The following is an 18,855-nucleotide window of genomic DNA, read 5'->3' on the forward strand; positions in this document are numbered from 1 at the left end:
TAACATTCCCAGTGTGCTGGGTCGCAGAACCAAGAGTCCCAGGTTAGCGGGGATCAGGAGGGGGAAGCAAGGAGGGGAAGTAACAGGTGATGAGAGTAGCACGGGCCAAACCTCCAGGGGATGTCCAGGTGATGCCAAGGACAGGGATGCTCTCACGGAGCGGGGGCCGCCCCCCCTACTCAGCCCTCCCCTCTGGGTCTAGTCCTGGACTGTGGGTGCATGGCTGTCCTGGGAGCCGGGAGCCGTGTCTGTGCCTCTGGGTGGCCCCCTCCCACCGAGAGAGATTTCTGGGCCTAGAGAGTGACCCAAGCAACCCCCACCAGCCTGGCTCTGCGGAGGGGCCCCTCCGGGGTAGAGTGGGGGGCTGTCTCCGCTCCAGCTGTGTTGTCCCCCCGCCTCCCCCAGCCAGAGGCATCTCAGGTCAGGCCCTGGGCCCGAGTGGCTGGGCCTGTTTGTCTTGGCTCCAGGCTTCCCTCTCTTCCCCAGGGGTGGCCAGAGCAGGTGGTCCTCCCGCCAGAGGCAGGGGCAGTCAGCCAGCAGCCTCTGCCGGGGTCAGTCCGGGCCAGGGGTCGTCCCGCCTGGACAATGGAGGGAAGCGGGCGCTGGAGGCCGGGGCTGCTCACTGGGCTCTTGGCTTGGCTCCCGCCGTGGGCTGGCTGGTGGGGACATATGCTGGTGGCCTGTAGCCTGCGCACTCCTCCCTCGGGGGTCCATGGTCTGGGCGACAGGGGTGCAGGCAGTGGGGAAAGGGTCTCAGCTCTGATTGGACCTTTGAACCGGATCCAATGCCAGTCGGCGCTGCCCAGAGTTCATCCCCTGCCTTCGTCTTGGTGGGTTCCCAGTGGAAAACGCACAAGGACACCGCAACCCACCTTGGAGCTGCCTGTTAGGTAAATGCCAGAGCCGAACCCAAGCCCAGGAGCCTCCTGTCTTTCTCTCCAATGGACCATCATGATGGTCTTTGCTGGAGGCCACAGACCCCCAGGGGCTTGTGGGAGGGATTCTGGAGTACCAACACCCCCTGGACCCCTGTCCAGTTGTGCTTCCTGCTCCCAGGCAGCATTCTGCTGCTGTCTCCGCCCCTGGAGCTCGTGTCTTGACCGTCTCCTCTGTAAAGCAAAAGGACATGGGTCAGGCACAGGCAAAGGACTACAGGGTCCCTCAGTGCAGCCCCAGTGGTCCCCACCCGCCACGGGAACTAAGCCTGGACTTTTAGGCCTGGCTAGCCGGGTACCACCAGGAGCGGCCCGGGATCCCCAAAGCGTGGCTTGGGTTCCTCCCCTCTTAAAAAAATGCCAAGTAGGAAGTCGTGAAATGTGATTATAAATGGCTGGACATGGAGAGTATCATGCTGAGTGAAATGAGTCAGAAGGAAAAGAACAGGCAGAGAATGACTGTGTTCATTTGTGGGATATATATATAGACCACCAATATCCAAGGTGAGATAAGCAGGGGCCAGAAGAACTGGTCAGTGATTGGAAGTGTACCACAAGAGTGTGTGTGTGTGTGTGTGTGTGTGTGTGTGTGTGTGTTGGGGGAGGGGGGGCCGAGGTGAAGGACAAGGTAAAGGGATATACCTGACAACCTTTCATTATCTGTATTGCAAACCATAAAGCCCCAAAGGAGACAGAGAGAGAGAGAGAGAGAGAGAGAGAGAGATAAGTACCTGCCATAGTGTCAGGTAGGGCAGGAGGGAAACTGGGGACATTGTTGGTGGGAAATGTACACTGCTGAAGGGACAGGTGCTGGAACATTATATGACTGAAACCCAATCATGAACAACTTTGTGACTGTGTATTATCACTGTAATTAATGGAAAATATACCAAGTAGGGGACTGGAGCGATAGCACAGCGGGTAGGGCATTTGCCTTGCACATGGCCAACCCGGGTTCGATTTCTCCATCCCTCTCGGAGAGCCCGGCAAGCTCCCAAGAGTTTCTCACCCACACGGCAGAGCCGGCAAGCTCCCCGTGGTGTATTCAATATGCCAAAAAAGTCTCAATGGAGACATTACTGTTGCCCGCTCAAGCAAATCGATGAACAATGGGAGGACAGTGCTACAGTCCTACCAAGTAGGTTGGTCATGTTCCTGATGTTTCATCAGAGGACAATCCTTCTGGGGTGAAAAATTCTCAGGGTTGGCTCTGGAGGCCCAGTGCAGCGTGCAAATTGCTTGTCTTGCTTGTGGCCTACCTGGGTTCGATCCCCAGCAATGCTTAGGAGTAAGCCCTGAGCACTGCCAGGTGTGGCCCCAAAGGAAAGCAAAATTCCCAGGGTTGCCACTCTGAGCTAAGTCTGCCATGGCAGCTCTAGGCTTGGGGCTTTCAGCCTGTTCCCTGGCTCCCCACAGCACCCCCTGCCCCAGCTCCCCAAACGCCATGTGGAAACAGGTGGCGGATAGAGAGGCTCCCTGGGGAGCTACACCCCCGATGGGACGAGGCCTGTGCACCAGCTCCCTGAGGGAGACGGGAGCTGGCTGACAGCTTCTCAGGGGCTCAGCCAGGACCCAGAGCCCGGCTCCCTGCAGTCTACGTGCGGCTCTGTTTAGTTTTTATCTTTAAACCGGAGCCGGGAAGAGAAACCTACCTCAGTGGGGGGCGCTGCTCTCCACTCCCGCCCACCGTTTCCCCCTCCTTTTCTGTGCAAAGACGAGGTATATCGGGGCAAGGGAAGATAAGAAGGAAGACGCCATTGTGTCCGGAAGGGGATGGAAGGAGGTGATGTGTAAAAGTACATGAATGTCTGGGTTTGTTTTTTTTACACCAAACACAAGGTATAAGGTTTCAGAAGTACGAGAGCACCCAGAGCAAACAAAAGAACTCACAAGCCTTTCGCCTTTGTCCACAGTCCGTCCACAGGAGAGTCTCCAGCTGTAGTTTCTGCTCTCCAGAGCCTTCTAGTATGATCTAATAGCTTCGTGTATGCATTTCCATCCACTCTGGGGGCTGTTCGTTTTTCTTCCTCATCGAGTGATGTGTGTGTGAATGCGCGAGGGTTCATGTCTGCCATCGCGCCATTGACCAGACCTAGCAGAAGGCATTATAAACTGCCCAACCATCCCCAGGGACGAAGGCTCACAGGTGCTTTGAGCTGTGTTCTGGTGCCTTCCATTTCATGGATGTCACTTTCTCTGCTAGTAGGAACAGTCACAGATGTGTCACCGCTGGGTTGGTGAATACACGTGTACATGCTGCTAACCCAGGTTCAACCCCAGGGATCTTCTACAGTTCTTCCCCAAGCACTGTCAGGAATAAGTCCTGAGCACAGCTGGGTTCGGCCCCCCCAAAAACAGCCCCCAAAACCAAGCTGGAGGGGGAGGGAAGCTCAGATGTGGAAATCAGATCTCCGCCCTTTCCCAGCATCCGGCCGCCCTGCTTGGCTCCCGGCCCATCTGTGGTTGTTTGGTTCACTCAGTGGCACTGGGGACCTTGGACATGATGGGTCCTTTTCCTTCAGGGCCCACTGGGGAGACACAAGTGACCATGTAGGGGTGATGGAGCACTGAGTGTGTCTGGGGAGGTCTGCGGCACCCCAGGAGGGATGAAGGAGGGTAGGGAGGCAGAGGGTGAAATGGTAGGTGCCGTGGCAGGCAAAGTGGGCAGCGTCTGGAGGTACAACGAATCATTTCAGAGGATAGCAGGGTGGGGGCCGGCTGTGGTCCCTGCTTGGGAGGTCACCCCCCAAAAGGGAGAGAAAACCCGTCCTTGGGGTTCTGGAGCACCCCATTCTCAAGCTTTGTGGGACATGTGCAGTGATGCTCCCCCTCTCTGCAGAATCCATCGCCCGGGGCCCGCTGGACCTCACGGAACTCATCGGCATCCCGCTGCCCTCCTCCGTGTCCTTCGTCCCGGGCTACGGTGGCCTTCCCGCCTACAGCTTTGGCCCGGGGGCCAACGTGGGCCGCCCGGCCCGGACGCTCATCCCTGCCACCTTCTTCCGCGACTTTGCCATCAGCGCGGCCGTGAGGCCCGACGGCGCCCAGGGCGGCGTGCTCTTCGCCATCACCGACGCCCTGCAGAAGGTCATCCACCTGGGCCTGCGGCTGTCGGGCGAGGAGGACGGCGGCCAGCGCGTCCTGCTCTACTACACCGAGCCCGGCTCCCGCGTGTCCCAGGAGGCCGCCGCCTTCCGGGTGCCGGTGCTCACGCGGCGCTGGAGCCGCTTGGCCGTGGTGGTCCAGGGGGACCGCGTGCGCCTCCTGCTGGACTGCGAGGAGCGGGGCGCCGTCACCTTCCGGCGCTCCGCCCGCGCCCTGACCGTCGAGCCCAGCGCGGGCGTCTTCGTGGGCAACGCGGGAGCCACGGGGCTGGAGAGGTTCATCGTAAGTCGGGGTCCAGCGCTGCAGGGCGGGCGCTGCTGGCCGCCACCGCCCCGGCCCCCTGTCGCGGTTGCTCGTTTATTTATCCTCAGGGTCCCAGAGAGGCCTGGAGCGGGGTGGGGGGATGGAGCCCTGCCCCCCACACACACACACACCTGGCTCCTGGCCCCAACCCAAGCCCCTGCGAAGCCCGCCCTGGGTTCTCCAGCCCCCGCTGCTGTCTTCTCTGCAGTGGGGCGAAGGAAACCCATCTGCGGGCTTGCGGGCTCCAGTGAGAGGGTGTGAAGGCACTTTGCACATTCGCAGGCATCAGGAGAGAGGAAGGCTTCTTCCAGCTGACGGGTTTATCTTTGGGTGCCGTGGCAGCAGCACTTAGGCGGTTCCTGCCAGGGTGGAATGAGCTAGAATGAGCTGAGTGAGAGGTGGCTGATTTCCTCCTCTCCTCCTCTCCCCACCCCTCCCCTCCTTTCTTCTTTTCCCCTTCTCCTCTCCTTTCCTTCCTTCTCTCCCTCCCTCCTTCCTTCCTACTTCCTTCCTTCTTTCCTCCTTCCTTCCTTCTTCCTTTTTTCTCCTTCCTTCCCTCTCTCCTCGTTCTTCTGTCCTTCTTTATCTCTTTCCTTCTCTCTCTTCTTTTCTCCCTCCCTGCCTTCCTTCATCCTTCCTTCCTTCCTTCCTCCCTTCCTTCCTTCCTCCCTTCCTCCCTCCCTTCCTTCCTTTCTTCCTTCCTCCCTCCCTTCCTTCCTTTCTTCCTCCCTCCCTTCCTTCCTTTCTTCCTTCCTCCCTCCCTTCCTTCCTTCCTTCCTTCCTCCCTTCCTCCCTCCCTCCCTTCCTCCCTCCCTTCCTTCCTTTCTTCCTTCCTTCCTTCTCCTTTCCTTCCTTCCTTCTTCCTTTTTTCTCCTTCCTTCCCTCTCTCCTCGTTCTTCTGTTCTTCTTTATCTCCTTCCTTCTCTCTCTTCTTTTCTCCCTCCCTGCCTTCCTTCATCCTTCCTTCCTTCCTTCCTTCCTCCCTTCCTCCCTCCCTTCCTTCCTTTCTTCCTTCCTTCCTTCTCCTTTCCTCCTTCCTTCCTCCCTCCTTCCTCTCTTCCCCTTCCCCTCTTTCCTTCCTTAATTTTCTCCTTTCTCTCTATCCCTCTCCCCTTCTCTCTTTTTTGGCCACACCCTCTGGATGCTGCGGGTCCCTCCTGGCCATGCTTGGGGGACCCTGCAGTACTGGGGATGGCCCCCATGCCCCACCCTCCATGCAAAGCCTGTGCTCTAGCCCTTTGACCTTTGAGCCCTGGCCCTGGCCCAGAGCTGATTCTTTACCACTTGTAGACAACGTGCCCTTAAACTGAGGTCACCATCTCAGTGCTCCCCTGAATAAGCCTTCTAGAGAAATTCTCCTAGGATCCTAGTTCTTCACAGAGCCCCCACCTGTCCTTAAAGTTACCTGACTGTGGGGCTGAGTGGCGGCAGAGTCAGGGATTATTTGTAGTACGGTTGAAGATAGTAAATGTTAACAAGTTCACATCCAATAAGCAAAATTAAAAAAGAACAAATAGAATTATTTGGGACCAGAGATCTCCAAAGTCTGGAGCCCATTCCCCGTGTGTAGAAGGTCCAGGTCTGAGTGCTGGCACTGCCTGACCGCCCCCCACCACCCCCACTCCCAGCACTGCGGGGGTAGTGCTAACTCAAGGGGCCCTGAGTCTGCAGGGGAGGCTCCGCCAACCCGTTTCTCTTATAGGGCCCTGGGTGAGGAAGGCCAATTAAGAGCCCCTCACTGTCAGCCCAACCACATGTGCTATGTCCCCAGCCGTGAGGGGTTTGAAACACTCCACTTAGGGCTAGTCCGGGGTGCGGGGAGGTGAGGCTGGAGCAAGGCCTTCCAGTTGGGGGTACACCAGTTAGCAGAGAGAAGGACATGTCCAGGGGCCCAGGGCTGGCCACTGCCAGGACAGGGGCCCAGGGAAACCATGACGAGAGGTCCTGAGCTTGTCTGTGCCTTGGACTCAGCACCCTCCAGGACTGTTCCAGCTGTGGGGCTGGGATCGTATTTGCTCAGGGGGGAGAGAACCCTGATGCACCATTCTCACAAGGTCACCGCATTGGGCTGGCCAGTGCAGGGATGGTTTGGTTTCTGTCCCCAGAAACCAAAGCAGCCAGGAGGGGCCTTGGGCTCCTGGTCTCGGCACCTCTGACCCTCTGCTCCTCTCTCCGCAGGGCTCCATCCAGCAACTGATCGTGCACCCTGACCCCAGGACGCCTGAGGAGCACTGCGAGGCTGAGAGCTCCTCGGTGAGTACCCCCAGGGGAGGCCAGGGGAGGGCCTGGTGCCCAGAGACAGGCTCCAGTGCCCACGTCACTGTGTCTGTTGGACCTCGCCTCCGGGCTGCAGCTCCTATTTTAAGCTTCGGGTCTTTATTTTTTTAGGGCCTCTGCCGTCTCTCTGGCGTGGGGTGGGGGCTGTGCTTCTCCCTCCGAGGTGCGAGGTTCTGCCAGGGGGCCGTGCCAGTCCATGCCCTGCTTTCCAGACTTCCTGCCAAGAAGAGGGTGTCAGGCTTTCTAAAATGGAAGTCACAGCTCCACGACATTCCGGGTGTCGATTCCTACAAAAATAACCCTGAAACGCGCCTGCATGCGTGCCTGGCAGTGGAGCCGGCCCCTAAAGAGTGTGTGTGTGTGTGTGTGTGTGTGTGTGAGAGAGAGAGAGAGAGAGAGAGAGAGAGAGAGAGAGAGAGAGATGGGGCGGGGGTGGGGTGGGGCAGGGTTCTCTCTCCCTCCTCCACCTCCTTGCCGGCTGAGTGCCCTGACTGGGGGGTGCTGGAGGAGACAGAGATGGGAGGGGACACTCTATCCCTGCACTGGCCCAGCCCAATGCGGTGACCTTGTGAGAATGGTGGCGTCAGGGTTCTATCCCCCCTGAAGTCTACGGGGTGAGGAGGCAGAGGAGGAAGCAGGAGCAGCTGGAGAAAGGGAGAAGGGTCTGGGGTGGGGCCGAGTTGAGCAGGGCCGGCAGAGGCCAGGTTGTCTGCTCCATTGGGGAGGTTGACACCAGCCCCCACACCAGAGTCGCTTCCATGCCCCAGGAGAAAACATCTCCCTGTAAGAATGTCTGCCTCTCCCAGTCTGCCTCTCCCAGGCCGGGTCCCCAACCCATGTTCACGGGAGCCCCTTCTGCCCCTCTGCCTCATAGTGGAAAAGTAGAATCAAGTTGAGAGAGCCTGGGAAGGTTTGCTCACGTATGCAGAGTCGCCTGGAGCCTGGCTCTGGGTGGATCCTGTGAGGGAATGAGGGACCCGGAGGATTAGGTGCAGCCCGGCCTCTGCCTGGCAGCTCCTGAGGTACAACCTGGGGCCGGTGCAGAGGGGAGGAGCACAGCCTCTGGCAGACGCAGAAGGGGAGCCGGCACAAGGAGGATAGTGGGGGGTGAGCCCGGAAGTGGGAGTGAGCCTGGAAAGGGGGTGAGCCTGGAAGTGGGAATGAGCGTGAAAGTGGGGGTGAGCTTGGAAGTGGGGGAGAGCTTAGAAGTGGGGTTGTTTTTTACCTTTTGCTTGAGTCATAGAATGTGGGAAGAAAGAACAGCTAAACAAGTGCACTGTGCATGAACTGGCTACATCACTTCCCATCCCTTCCTCTCTGTCTGTCTGTCTGTCTCTCTCTCTCTCTCTCTCACACACACACACACACACACACACACACACACACACACTGACTTGCCCAATGGTAAGTGACCCCTGCCTATCACCACCTCTCCCCCGCAGGGGTCGGGCGAGGCCAGCGGGTTCCAGGAGACAGAGGGCGTAGCTGAGATCTTGGAGGCGGAGATGTTCACGCAAGCCCCGGTGAGTGTCACAGTGTCCCCTCGCAGGGGTCAGTGATATTGGGACCGCGAGTTCATGGGCAGCTTCTAGAACCCAGCCCTGGCGTCCCAGCGCTCAGATCTGCACTGGGGAGATCTACAAAGTACTGACCCAACAGCTGTTTGCAACATGGCCAGGGTGTAGAGCCAGTGTGTGGACACGGTCTCTGTCACCCCCCGCTTAGAGTCTGGGCCACGGACGTGGCCCTTCTGGCTTCTCAACCGGAAAACAAGACCCAGAGACCTCCTGACTCAGGGCCTTATTTTCAGGGTCCGTGAAGGCAGGACAGGGCCAGCTCTCAGGAAAGCAGCCCTGACTGGGGGCCGGTGCCCATTGGCTGTGCTGTCACACTCACTCGGGCCAAGAGAAGTGTCCTCCTAGGAGATGCATAGTCCTGCCCCACCAGAGCTGGGCTGTCCCTGTACCCCAGATGCACTCGGTGGTCTCAGAACCCTGAGTCACACTCCAGCTGTGAGACACTGTTTCAATGCAGTCTCCAGCCACAGACAAGGTTCTAATGCAGACAGTCTCCAGCCAGGAGACACAGCTCTAATGCAATCTCCAGCCACAAGACACTGTTCCAGTGCAGACAGTCCCCAGCCATGAGACACGGTTCTAATGCAACCTCCAGATATGAGATACAGTTCTAATGCAGACAGTATTCAACCACGAGACACGGTTCTAATGCAACCTTCAGCCACGAGACCTGATTCTAGTGTAGACAGTATGCAGCCACAAGACACAGTTCTAATGCAGACAGTATCCAGCCGTGAGGTATGGTTCTAATGCCACGAGACATGGTTCCAGTGTAGACAGTCTCTAGGTCCAGCCATGAAACACTGCTCTAATACAGGCGGTCTCCAGTCTGAGTCATCGATGCAGAAGCCCCACCTGTGGCCGTGTCTGCTCAGCAACCAGAGGGTGCAGGAAGCCTCCAGGAGCCAGAGGCTGCCGGACAGGCAGAGATCAGGGTCAGGGGACAGAGACAGAGATAAGGGCCGGGAGACAAAAAAAGAGATAAGGGCCTGGAGACAGAGACAGAGATAAGGACGGGAGACAGAGGTAGAGATAGGGGTTGGGAGACTGAGACGGACAGACAGAGAGATACGTGCCAGGAGACAGAGACAGATGAGACAGACCGTGAGAAGGACACCCTCCTCACCGAGGCATCCAGCAGACAAGAGTCCCTTAGCACTGGGGGCCTCGGCTTCACCTCGGTTCCTGGCTAGCAGTGTGCTGAAAACTGTCCTTTCTACCTGTGGATAAGTAAAGGCCAGGAGGACAGGAAACAACAAGCCCTTGGGGGCCTGGCTGAGTGGAGCCCGGAGTTCAGGCCCTGCCATGACCCGTCCAGTCTTCAGACCATCCCCAGGAGCTGTGGGAGTGGACGTGGGGCAGGGTGCTGGCCAGCCCATGTCCTCTGTGAACACAGAAGGTGGCTGCTTCATGGGGCCCCTGTTGCTGTCATGTCAAGTTCAGTGGCAGTGAGTTGGGGCCGGGGAGTCTCCCACAGCCCAGTAGGTTGGGGGCAGCTCCACAGCCTGACGTTCATTCCTTCATCCCTGGAGCTCACCCCAGGCCTGGCACCCGCATAGCTTCTGAAAATGGGTGTGGAGCGAGTACCCCCTGTGAATGCGTGAGAGGGGGGTGCAGCACGTGGCAAGCTTAACCCTAAAGTGCTACCCGCCACCATTGTCTTATTTGGGGTGCAGAGAGGGAGGCCACACAGGGGCAGCTCGGGACAGTGCTCAGGGGGCCACACGGCAGCAGGGGTCCAACTGAGCTCCTGCAGACAGAACTGCCCCCAGCTGCCTCCTCCACAGCCTCACCCCTCCACACCTTCCAGTCAGCCCACAGTATGGTTCTTTCTTAAATTTAGAAGGCTGGGCTGGAGAGAATGAGCGGTGGGTAAGGCACTTGCCTTGGACGCACCTGCGTCCAGCCAGCACCACTGCGGGGGGTGGGGGGGGGGCACAGGCGTGCTGGGGCTCCGAGAACTTCAGCGGAATAGCTGACTTGGATTGTCACATGTCCTGTGAAGCCAGCTGCCCTGCAGGTCAACTCACAGGGTCTGGGCTTTCTCTGGCTCCCTCGGCGCTTCAGGGCCTTAATCTTTCCTCCCTGACCATCACTGCCATCCTCTACTTTCCTGCCGAGTAAATCCTCAGGGGTCCTCTTCTTTCTCCCTCCAGTCGGGAGAACTCAAAGTTGACCCCATGGACGTCCCTCCAACTCCACCGCCTGCCTCCGACGATGCCGAGTTCTCTGGAGAACCGATGCCTGAGGGGACCCCAGAAGCCTCCAACTCCAGCACAGCAGCCACAGTCACCCCCCACAGCAGCCTTGAACAAGGCAAGTCCCTGAGGTGCCATCATCGGTGGTGCTTTGTGTGTGAGGACGGGGCGCTAGGTCTGGGTGCAGCTGGAACAAAAGGCACCTCAGCTTCAGTGGGATGGCCTCCTCCTGTTCCTCCTCCTCCTCCTCCTGCTCCTCCTGCTCCTCCTCCTGCTCTTCCTCCTCCTCCTGCTCCTCCTGCACCTTCTCTCTCTCTCTCTCTCTCTCTCTCTCTCTCTCTCTCTCTCTCTCTCTCTCTCATTTTGAACATTATGATTTGCAACACAGTGGCTGAAAGGTTATCACGTACATCCCTTTACCTACTTTCAACACACAGTTCTTATCCAAAAGAGTGATCATTTCCAGCTAATGTGTTAAAATGGACTCTCCTCTATCATAACTACCTTCCACCACTCACACCCTTGCGGTAATTTCCAACCATTGACCAGTCCTCCTGGCCCATTTTCCCTGGCCTTGAATATTAGTTTCATATTTTTAAAAATATCCCACAGATGAATGCAGTCATTTAATATCTGTCATTTAACTTCCATTTATAGGAAATTTCATAACCTCATTTTTCCTAACTATGCATCATATTCCACTGTGTAGATGTGCCATAGTTTCTTTATCCAGTCATCTGTTCTCAGGCACTCAGGCTGTTTCCAGATTCTGGCTGTTGTGAATAGTGCTGCAATGAACATAGGCGTGCAGATGGCGTTTCTGCTGTGTGTTTTTTGAGCCCTCAGCGCATATTCCCAGAAGTGGTATTGCTGGGTCAGTTGGGAGCTCAATTTCTAGTTTTTTTGAGGAATGTCCCTATTGTTTTCCCAAAAGGCTGGACCAGTCAGCATTCCCACCAACACTGAAGAAGAGTCCCTTTCTCCCTGCATCCACACCAGCACTGATTGCTCTTATTCTCCATCAGCAAGTGAAAGATGTCAAGTAAGCTTGAGAAGCTGTGGATGAAGGAAGTTCTGAGTAGAAAAAAAAAACCTCTGCAGAAGGTCCAGAGAAATAGTACAGAAGGGAAGGTGTTTTGTGATATATAGCTAGCTCGGGTTCCATCACGGGTACCCCATCTAGTCCCCCAAACCCCACAAGGAGTTATCCTTGCGTGCAGAGCCAGGAGTAAGCCCTGGGCACCGCCAAGTGAGATCCAAAGGAGAAACCTACAAATAATTTAGTAAGTGTGTAATACACATAACCAGGAAGAGAGTTCTATAGGCTGGGTGCGTGCTTGGAATGTGGGAGGCCTGGGTGAAACCCCACATAGCCCCCCAAGGACCTCTAGGAGTGAGCCCTGAGCATCAAGCTGGGAGGAGACTCCCCAGCACCACTGGGTGTGGTTCCCCCCCAAAATAAACCAAGTCATAACACAGGGGTGGGGGTGAGGGTGCTGCTGAGGCCAGGCTGGAGGGCAGCCTTGCTGCCCACCCCCCCCCCTTGCTCTCAGCCTGGGGTCCCTGGCTGAGCTTTCCTGCACTTTGGACTCTCCCTGCGTCTGCTAGCGTGTCAGCTGCCTGCCTGCAAGGGCCTGGAAGGGTGGGCGGAACGGCCTCTTGGATGAGGCTTCTGAGCCTGTGTGCTGTTCTTGTGGGTGGCCTTAGCATCCCCGAATGGGCACCAGGAGCGGGCAGAGGCGGCAGGCCCTGGGCGAGGCCCTCGTCTAGACAGAGGGGTGAGTGCAAAGTAGGTGGATGCCAAGTGGAGATGCCAGGGCTCAGAACCCAGCCCAGCTGGCCCTGCCCCACCATCAGCTAACCTCCACTCCGGCCGACAAAAGACCACACAGAGAGAAGGACCTGACGTATTCCCTTTCTCCTTGCTAGGTGGCAGCCCAGGTGGTGAGGAGAAAGGCTGAGCCAGAGTCCCAGCCCTGTCCCCTGCTTGGGAAAGCCGCTGATAGCTTTATTCCAAGCTTCCCCCGACCCCAGCCTCCAAGAGCAGGAAGGAGTGTCCAGGCATGGGGTCTCTAGAGCTGCCTGCACGGCGCCCCCTAGTGGTGATTTTGGAGAGGATGCAGGAACACCAGGTGCTGGCGAAGGCCACTCCTGGCCACCCAGAGCCTTTCTGGGTGAGAGCCCCTCCTTCCCACACTGTCTTTCTCCTGCCACACATGTGAGCACAGCGTGTGTGAAAGGGCGATGGCATGAGGACCTCCATCTTACCAAGACACTGACGTGGGACCTCCACCTCTGTAAAACCAAGCTAGAAGTAAAGGTGTGATGCAGGTTCAGAGCAGGGTGCAGGCACTGAGGGGGAACTGCATAGAGGAAGCTTGGATTCCTGGTGTGACTCTTCCCGCCAGCTGTGAGGTGGCAGTGGGGGCCTTCGCAGTTGGGGAAGAGGGAGTAGGAGAGTCTCTAGGGATGGAGCTCATGGAAGTTGTTTAAGCAATGCAGTGTGCATGAACCAAAAAAGGTGTGGGGGGGATCCGTCATTCCCTTGTGGAGCCTCTGGAGGAAGCTGATGGCTAATACTGTGGTTAAACACAGCACAGTGACCTCAGTGCCAAGGACTAATTATCACGCATGTCAGTAGTGTCTTTCTTTATAACGATGGTAGCCCTGTCGCACTGTCCTCCCATAGTTCATCGATTTGCTCAAGCAGGCCCAGTAACGTGTCCATCGTGAGACTTGTTGTAACTGTGTTTGGCATGTCGAATACGTCATGGGGAGCTTTCCAGGCTTTGCAGTGAGGGCGAGATACTCTCAGTAGCTTGCCGAGCTCTCCGAGAGAGGCCAACCTGGGTTGGCGGGCCAGCTGCGCGCAAGGCAAAAGCCCTACCGCTGTGCTATTGCTCCAGCCCTATAACGATGGTAGAACCTGTATATTCCTATGTGCTGAAATTGTTGAGTTTTATTTCGGTTCTTTTTTTTTTTTGGTCACAACCAGCTGTGCTCGTGGCTCATTCCTGGCTCTGCACTCAGGGATCACTCCTGGCTGTGCTCAGGAGACCATATGGGGTGCCAGGGATAGAACCCGGGTCGGCTCTGTGCAAGACGAGTGCCCTCCTGCTGTACTATGACACCAGCCCTTGTTCATTATTTTTGGTGGGGGCCACACCCGTATACTCTGTAGTTTTCAAAGGGCATCTACTCATATATCCTACTTACAACTATAGATGCACACTGAGACGAAATATTTATTGGTGGCCAGGGTCTGTCTTCAATGCTTCTCCTGTATTTGTTTATCAGATACTTTTAACACATAATCCTTAAGAAAACCCTAGAGATAGAATTCTCCACTGTTATGGATGATGACCCTGAGCCAGAAGGTACTCAGCCTGTCACAGGTCACCTTCCAAGTGACAAAGCAGGGCTCCCTCCTGGCTGTTAGTGCCAGAGCCAGTGACGGAGTCACAATAATGCTGCTACTGCTTCTTCTGCTTCTTCTGTTTCTCCTCTTCCTCCTCCTCCTCCTCCTCCTCCTTTTCCTGTTTCTCCACCTCTACCTTCTCCTTCTCCTCCTCCCTTTCCTTTTCCTCCTTCTCCTATGCTTTCTCCTCCTGCTCTTTCTCCTCCTCCTCTTGCTCCTCCTTTTCCTTTTCTTCCTTTTCCTATGCTTTTTTCTTCTGCTCTTTATCCTCATCCTCCTCCTCCTCCTCTTCCTTCCCTTCCCTTCCCCCTTCCCCTTTCCCCTTCCCCCTTCCCCTCCTCCTCCTGATCCTCCTCCTCCTCCTCCTCCTCCTCCTCTTCCTCCTCCTTTTCCTTGGTGCTTAGGGTTTCTCCTTGTTCTGCACTCAGAGGTCACCCCTGGAAGGACTCAGGTAGCCACTTGTGATGCCATTGGTGATGGAACTGAACCGGCTGCACCTTATCTGCTGTACCATTTCTCGGGCCCCTAATTCTCCCTTTTGACGCCTGTTTCCCCTCCTAATCCTCAAGCACGGACATCTTTCCTGGGCAGTCAACAACCATGCTGTTTCACAAGGTCACGAAACTGTAGTTGCTCATTGCAGTCTGATGCTTCCCATAGGCTCAGGCGAGATCCTGAATGACACAACCGAGGAGGACCAGGCTGTGGACGGGACCCCCATTCCAGAGGCTGGCTCCGGAGACGGGACCTTCCTGCCCATCACCAAAGAGGTGAGGGGCTGTGTGCAGCTGGAGAGTCAGTAGTCAGTCTGACAGGCTATGGCAGACCTGGTGGTGACTTGAGCTGGGCACTGTGGAGAGCCATGGGTCTGAGCTGCCATGGGCATGTGGTTGCCTCCTCTCTGCCCCTGAAAGCACCATGAGCCCCGACTCAGACTCCCAAAGCTGCCTGGATGGGGGTGCCCAGGCCAGTGCTGAGCCATGACATCTGGAGAAGCAGTTTTCAGGTGCTGGACACTGCCGGGTGCCATCTGATTGCAAATGTGTCTCTCCCCAAGGCCGCCATGGAAACCTGCCACATTAGCTCTTGGTCCCCCTAGCTGGGGACAAAATCTTGGGCACTTCTGGCCTCCCCAGTCCCTCTCTGCTGGCAGTTGACTTCCACAGGGGCTTTAAAAGCCAAGCTCAGAATCGCATGAGCAGAAATACAGAGACCAGGTGTCCCAGGCCCGTCAGCAGCCGGGGCCCAGGCAGAGCTAGGCGGAGAGTTTGCTGTTGGCTTCCCTCCTTCTCCTCCCTCCTCTTCCTCCCCACAGCCACCCACAGAGGTGAGTTCTAACCTCTGCAGAGTCAGCCCCCTGGGTAAAATGGCACCTCTTTAATGTAGCTGGCCAAATTCTGGTCTGGACCTTTTCTGTGGAAGTTTGGGGCTAGAGAGATCGTCTTGGAGTTAAAGCGTTTACAGATGTCATGTCTGCAGCCAACCTGGTTGAGTGAGTCCGCACCCGGAGTGATCCCTGTGCACTGAAGCCGAATAAACCTCTGAGTTACACACCTCCAACATCCCCATGGTCCTCAGACCTCTTCTGGGGCTTTCTTTTCATTTATTCATTCATTTATTTATTTGGGAGTTTTGGACCACACCTGGTGATGCTCAGGGGTTACTTCTGGCTCTGCACTCAGGGATCACTCCTGATGGTGCTCAGGGGACCATATGGGATGCCGGGAATCAAACCTGGTTAGGCACGTGCAAGGCAAGCATCCTACCTGCTGTGCTATCACTCCAGCCGCTGTTCCTTATTTAAAACACCTTCAGGGAGTGGGGGGCTAGAGCCATATCACAGCGGGTAGGGTGTTTGCCTTGCACACAGCTGATCCGGGTTTGATCCCCAGCATCCCATATGTTCCTCCGAGCACCGCCAGGAGTAATTCCTGAGTGTAGAACCAGGAGTAACCCCTATGTATTGCTGGGTGAGACCCAAAAAGCAAACAACAACAACAACAAACCACCTTCTGAAGCCCTTTCGGGGCAAAGATGTTGGGGTGTTCTGGAGATCAGAGGGGCGTGAGGGTGGTCATGGGGTGGGAGAGGGGGAGGGCAGCCTGTGCGGATTGAAGAGCTGGAGCTGCTGCAGTAGCGGGACACAGGAGGGAGTGCGTGGCCCTGTGTGCGCCAGTGGGCTGGAGCACCTGGGCTGACACTCTGCACTGCCCCCCATGGGTGCAGAGAGCGGCACCCAGACATGGAGCCTCCGTCCCCAGGCCCCAACTGGCGAGGGAGCTCTACCAAGCACCGTGGCAGCCCAGGGCACCCTGGAGGTGCCCAGCAGCACTGCCAGGGAACCAGAGCCCAACAGCATGACCCCCGGGACCCCGACCCTCGAGGCGCCCGCTGAGCACTCCGGGGAAGGGCCCACTCCGGTAAGTTGCACATGCTCTGACTCTCCTGCTCCCTTATGCAGTGTCTCTGGCCTCACCTGGTAGAATCATGGGGAGGTCAAGAAGCACACACCCAGGTCCTGGGGCCGGTGAAGTGAGAGGTGCCAGGAGGAGCTGGGGGGGCGGCTCCGGGTGCTCCCCCGAGGGCTGCAGAGCTAGACTCAGTGATGTCCATGAATATGAGACAGTGTTCCAAGAGCAGAGGCTGGAGAGATAAAGGCGGGGGCTGTGGGGGCTGAGAGCAGCAGTGCAGATGGGCAGTTGGGGTACAGCAGGAAAGACCACCCTGAGTTCTGAGTGGGGGGGCAACAGAAAAAGCTGGCCTATGAACGAAGTCAGAACAGGGATGGGCTCACTCGGGGGTGGACCCCTCTCCACCCAGTTCCAGGCCCTGTCTCCAGGGGCCATAGGCTAAAAGTATCCCTTGGATCTGCTCCCATGATTGTTGGGGGGTCCTGGGGAGGGACAGGATGAGGTGTGTGGGGTGTACCAGCGAGCACGGACCCGGAGTGGGTTCACACCTGCAGCCTGGAGCCCTGGGTCCTCAGGCCCTGACTTTTGTCCCAGTGCCATCACTGAGACCTGGGGACAGGGGCTGCTGGTGAGGGTGGGGGGTTCCCGGCCAGCGGCTCCCGCCTGTCCCCCTCCTGCTGAACCCTGACGCGGCCCCTCTGGATCCTCTGCTCAGGACCCAGACCCAGAGGAAGGTTCCGCAGCGTCAGCAGGAGAGGCCGAGGTGCCCATCAGCGCATCCGGGGAGCCAGAGGCCGGCAGCGGGTCCTCCCCGGAGTCCGGGGAGGGAGTCCTGCGGGTAAGGAGCTGAGGCTGAGAGTCCCACAGTGGGTCCATCTTCCTTCCCCTGGGCATGTCCATAGGAGCCGGGAGGGTGTTCAGGGAGAGAGCTGGAATGGAGCGAGAGAGCAGAGCAGTGGGCCAACTGAGGGGTCCCGCCCAACTCCCTGGGCCCAAGTGGAGAGCCTGGTCCCCCTTCCAAAGCAGGACACAGGTGTCTCACGGGCCTCCAACGTCTGTTCCTGCGTGGTCTCAGCCATCCTCATACCCACCCGCACCCCTGACCTCACTTCCTGTCCTTCAAATGTCCAGCCCTGTGAGTTGGGCCGGTTAGGGTCCTCTTTCCTCTGCCTTCCTTCCTGCACACACCACCAAATTGTTGAGTTTCCCACCTATCCATGATGAGAACCAGCCTCCTCCTACCCTGCAGGGAGACGCCTCGTCCCACCCTGACCCTGAACCTCCCTCCTCCTGCACCCCCCTCTCCCCTCCCCTCCCTGTGCACATACCCCACTCCCCCACCTGACTCAAATGGCCTAGCCAGACCTCTTGGGCCACCAGCTCCCAGCCCTTGTCTCTCCCACCTTACTGACCATCCTTCAGTGTCTGGAATCTTCCTCCTTCCCTCTTGCTGCAGAGTCCTCTCTCCTCACTCCCCTCTGCCAGAACCTCCCCTGCTGCTCCCCTCCTCTCACCCCTGCTTCTCAGCTGGGACGGCAATGACAGGCCCCTTCCTGCCATCTCCTCGGAAGGCCTCACAGTCAGTGCAGTGACCAGCACTGCAGTGACCAACACTTCTCCTTCCTGGCACCTTATGGGCTCAGGGGCAGAAGACAGGGGGCTGCACCTCTCTTCTTTGCTGACAAAGCTTCATTCCTGCAATCACAATATACTTGCTGAGTGGATGGGGCTGGAGAGCTAGTATAGGGGATAAGGCACTTGCCTTGCATGCAGCCGACCCAGGTTCAACCCTGGATGTCCCACATGGTTCCCTGAGCTGGCAGGAGTAATCCCTGAGTACAGAGCCAGGAGTAATGTCTGAGCACAGAGTCAGGAGTAAGACCTGAGCACTGCTGGGTATGGCCTTAAACCACCTCCCCAACAACACCCCCCACAACAAAAATGACTTTTGATACACTTGTATATCTGGCCTCACTATAGGACCACCCCGCTATGCACTAACAATTCCCTGGGTTCCCAGAGCAGCCCAGGGGCTATAACTGTAGCTTGTAACTCTAAGTCATGCAGATTTTTTGGGGGGGGGGCTTTTTTGGGTCACACCCAGTGATGCTCAGGGGTTACTCCTGACTCTGCACTTAGGAATTACTCCTGGAGGTGCTCAGGAGACCATATGGGATGCTGGGAATCGAACCCGGGTTGGCCCCGTGCAAGGCAAATGCCCTACCCACTGTGCTATCTCTCCAGCCCCCCACGCAGATTCTTTTATCCACATGACTGCCTCCCTCTTCTCTCTCCTCACTCATCATTCACTCCTCCTTCAGCCTTCTTCATTTTCCTCCTCCTTTGCCAAAGGCAGAATCTTTGTCCCATGGGTGAGAAAATCAGGGAACAGACTGTACCCACCCCACCTTTGTTGTTGCTCTGATCAGTGTCTCAAGGTCTAGAAGTCGCCCATGTGGCCACAGTGCCCAGTTGCACCCCAGGATCACACTCTGGCTTTGGGAATCCCAACCCCGGCCCTGCAGAGCAGGCCGTGGGTCACTGGGTCACATCCCACCATCCAGTTCTACCCTGTCTCAGTGTAGCAGGGATGGGGGTGTCACTTGCAGAGCTGCAGAACTAGGGGGGGCT

The 18,855-nt window shown here is 57.1% G+C and overlaps 1 protein-coding gene across 1 annotated transcript in view; it reads left to right on the forward strand.

The window, feature by feature from the left end:
* The window catches only part of COL15A1 (collagen type XV alpha 1 chain), a 97,083-nt gene that overhangs the window by 27,700 nt on the left and 50,528 nt on the right, over nt 1-18,855 (forward strand). Inside the window, exons 2-8 of the mRNA XM_056117135.1 lie at nt 3,775-4,322; nt 6,522-6,596; nt 8,063-8,143; nt 10,354-10,513; nt 14,474-14,583; nt 16,075-16,233; nt 16,940-17,062. Coding sequence (XP_055973110.1) covers nt 3,775-4,322; nt 6,522-6,596; nt 8,063-8,143; nt 10,354-10,513; nt 14,474-14,583; nt 16,075-16,233; nt 16,940-17,062 — 1,256 coding nt within the window. The remainder of the gene's footprint in view (nt 1-3,774; nt 4,323-6,521; nt 6,597-8,062; nt 8,144-10,353; nt 10,514-14,473; nt 14,584-16,074; nt 16,234-16,939; nt 17,063-18,855) is intronic.

The sequence above is a fragment of the Sorex fumeus genome, unplaced genomic scaffold (assembly GCF_029834395.1).
Source record: "Sorex fumeus unplaced genomic scaffold, SorFum_2.1 ptg000034l, whole genome shotgun sequence".
Lineage (NCBI taxonomy): Eukaryota > Metazoa > Chordata > Mammalia > Eulipotyphla > Soricidae > Sorex > Sorex fumeus.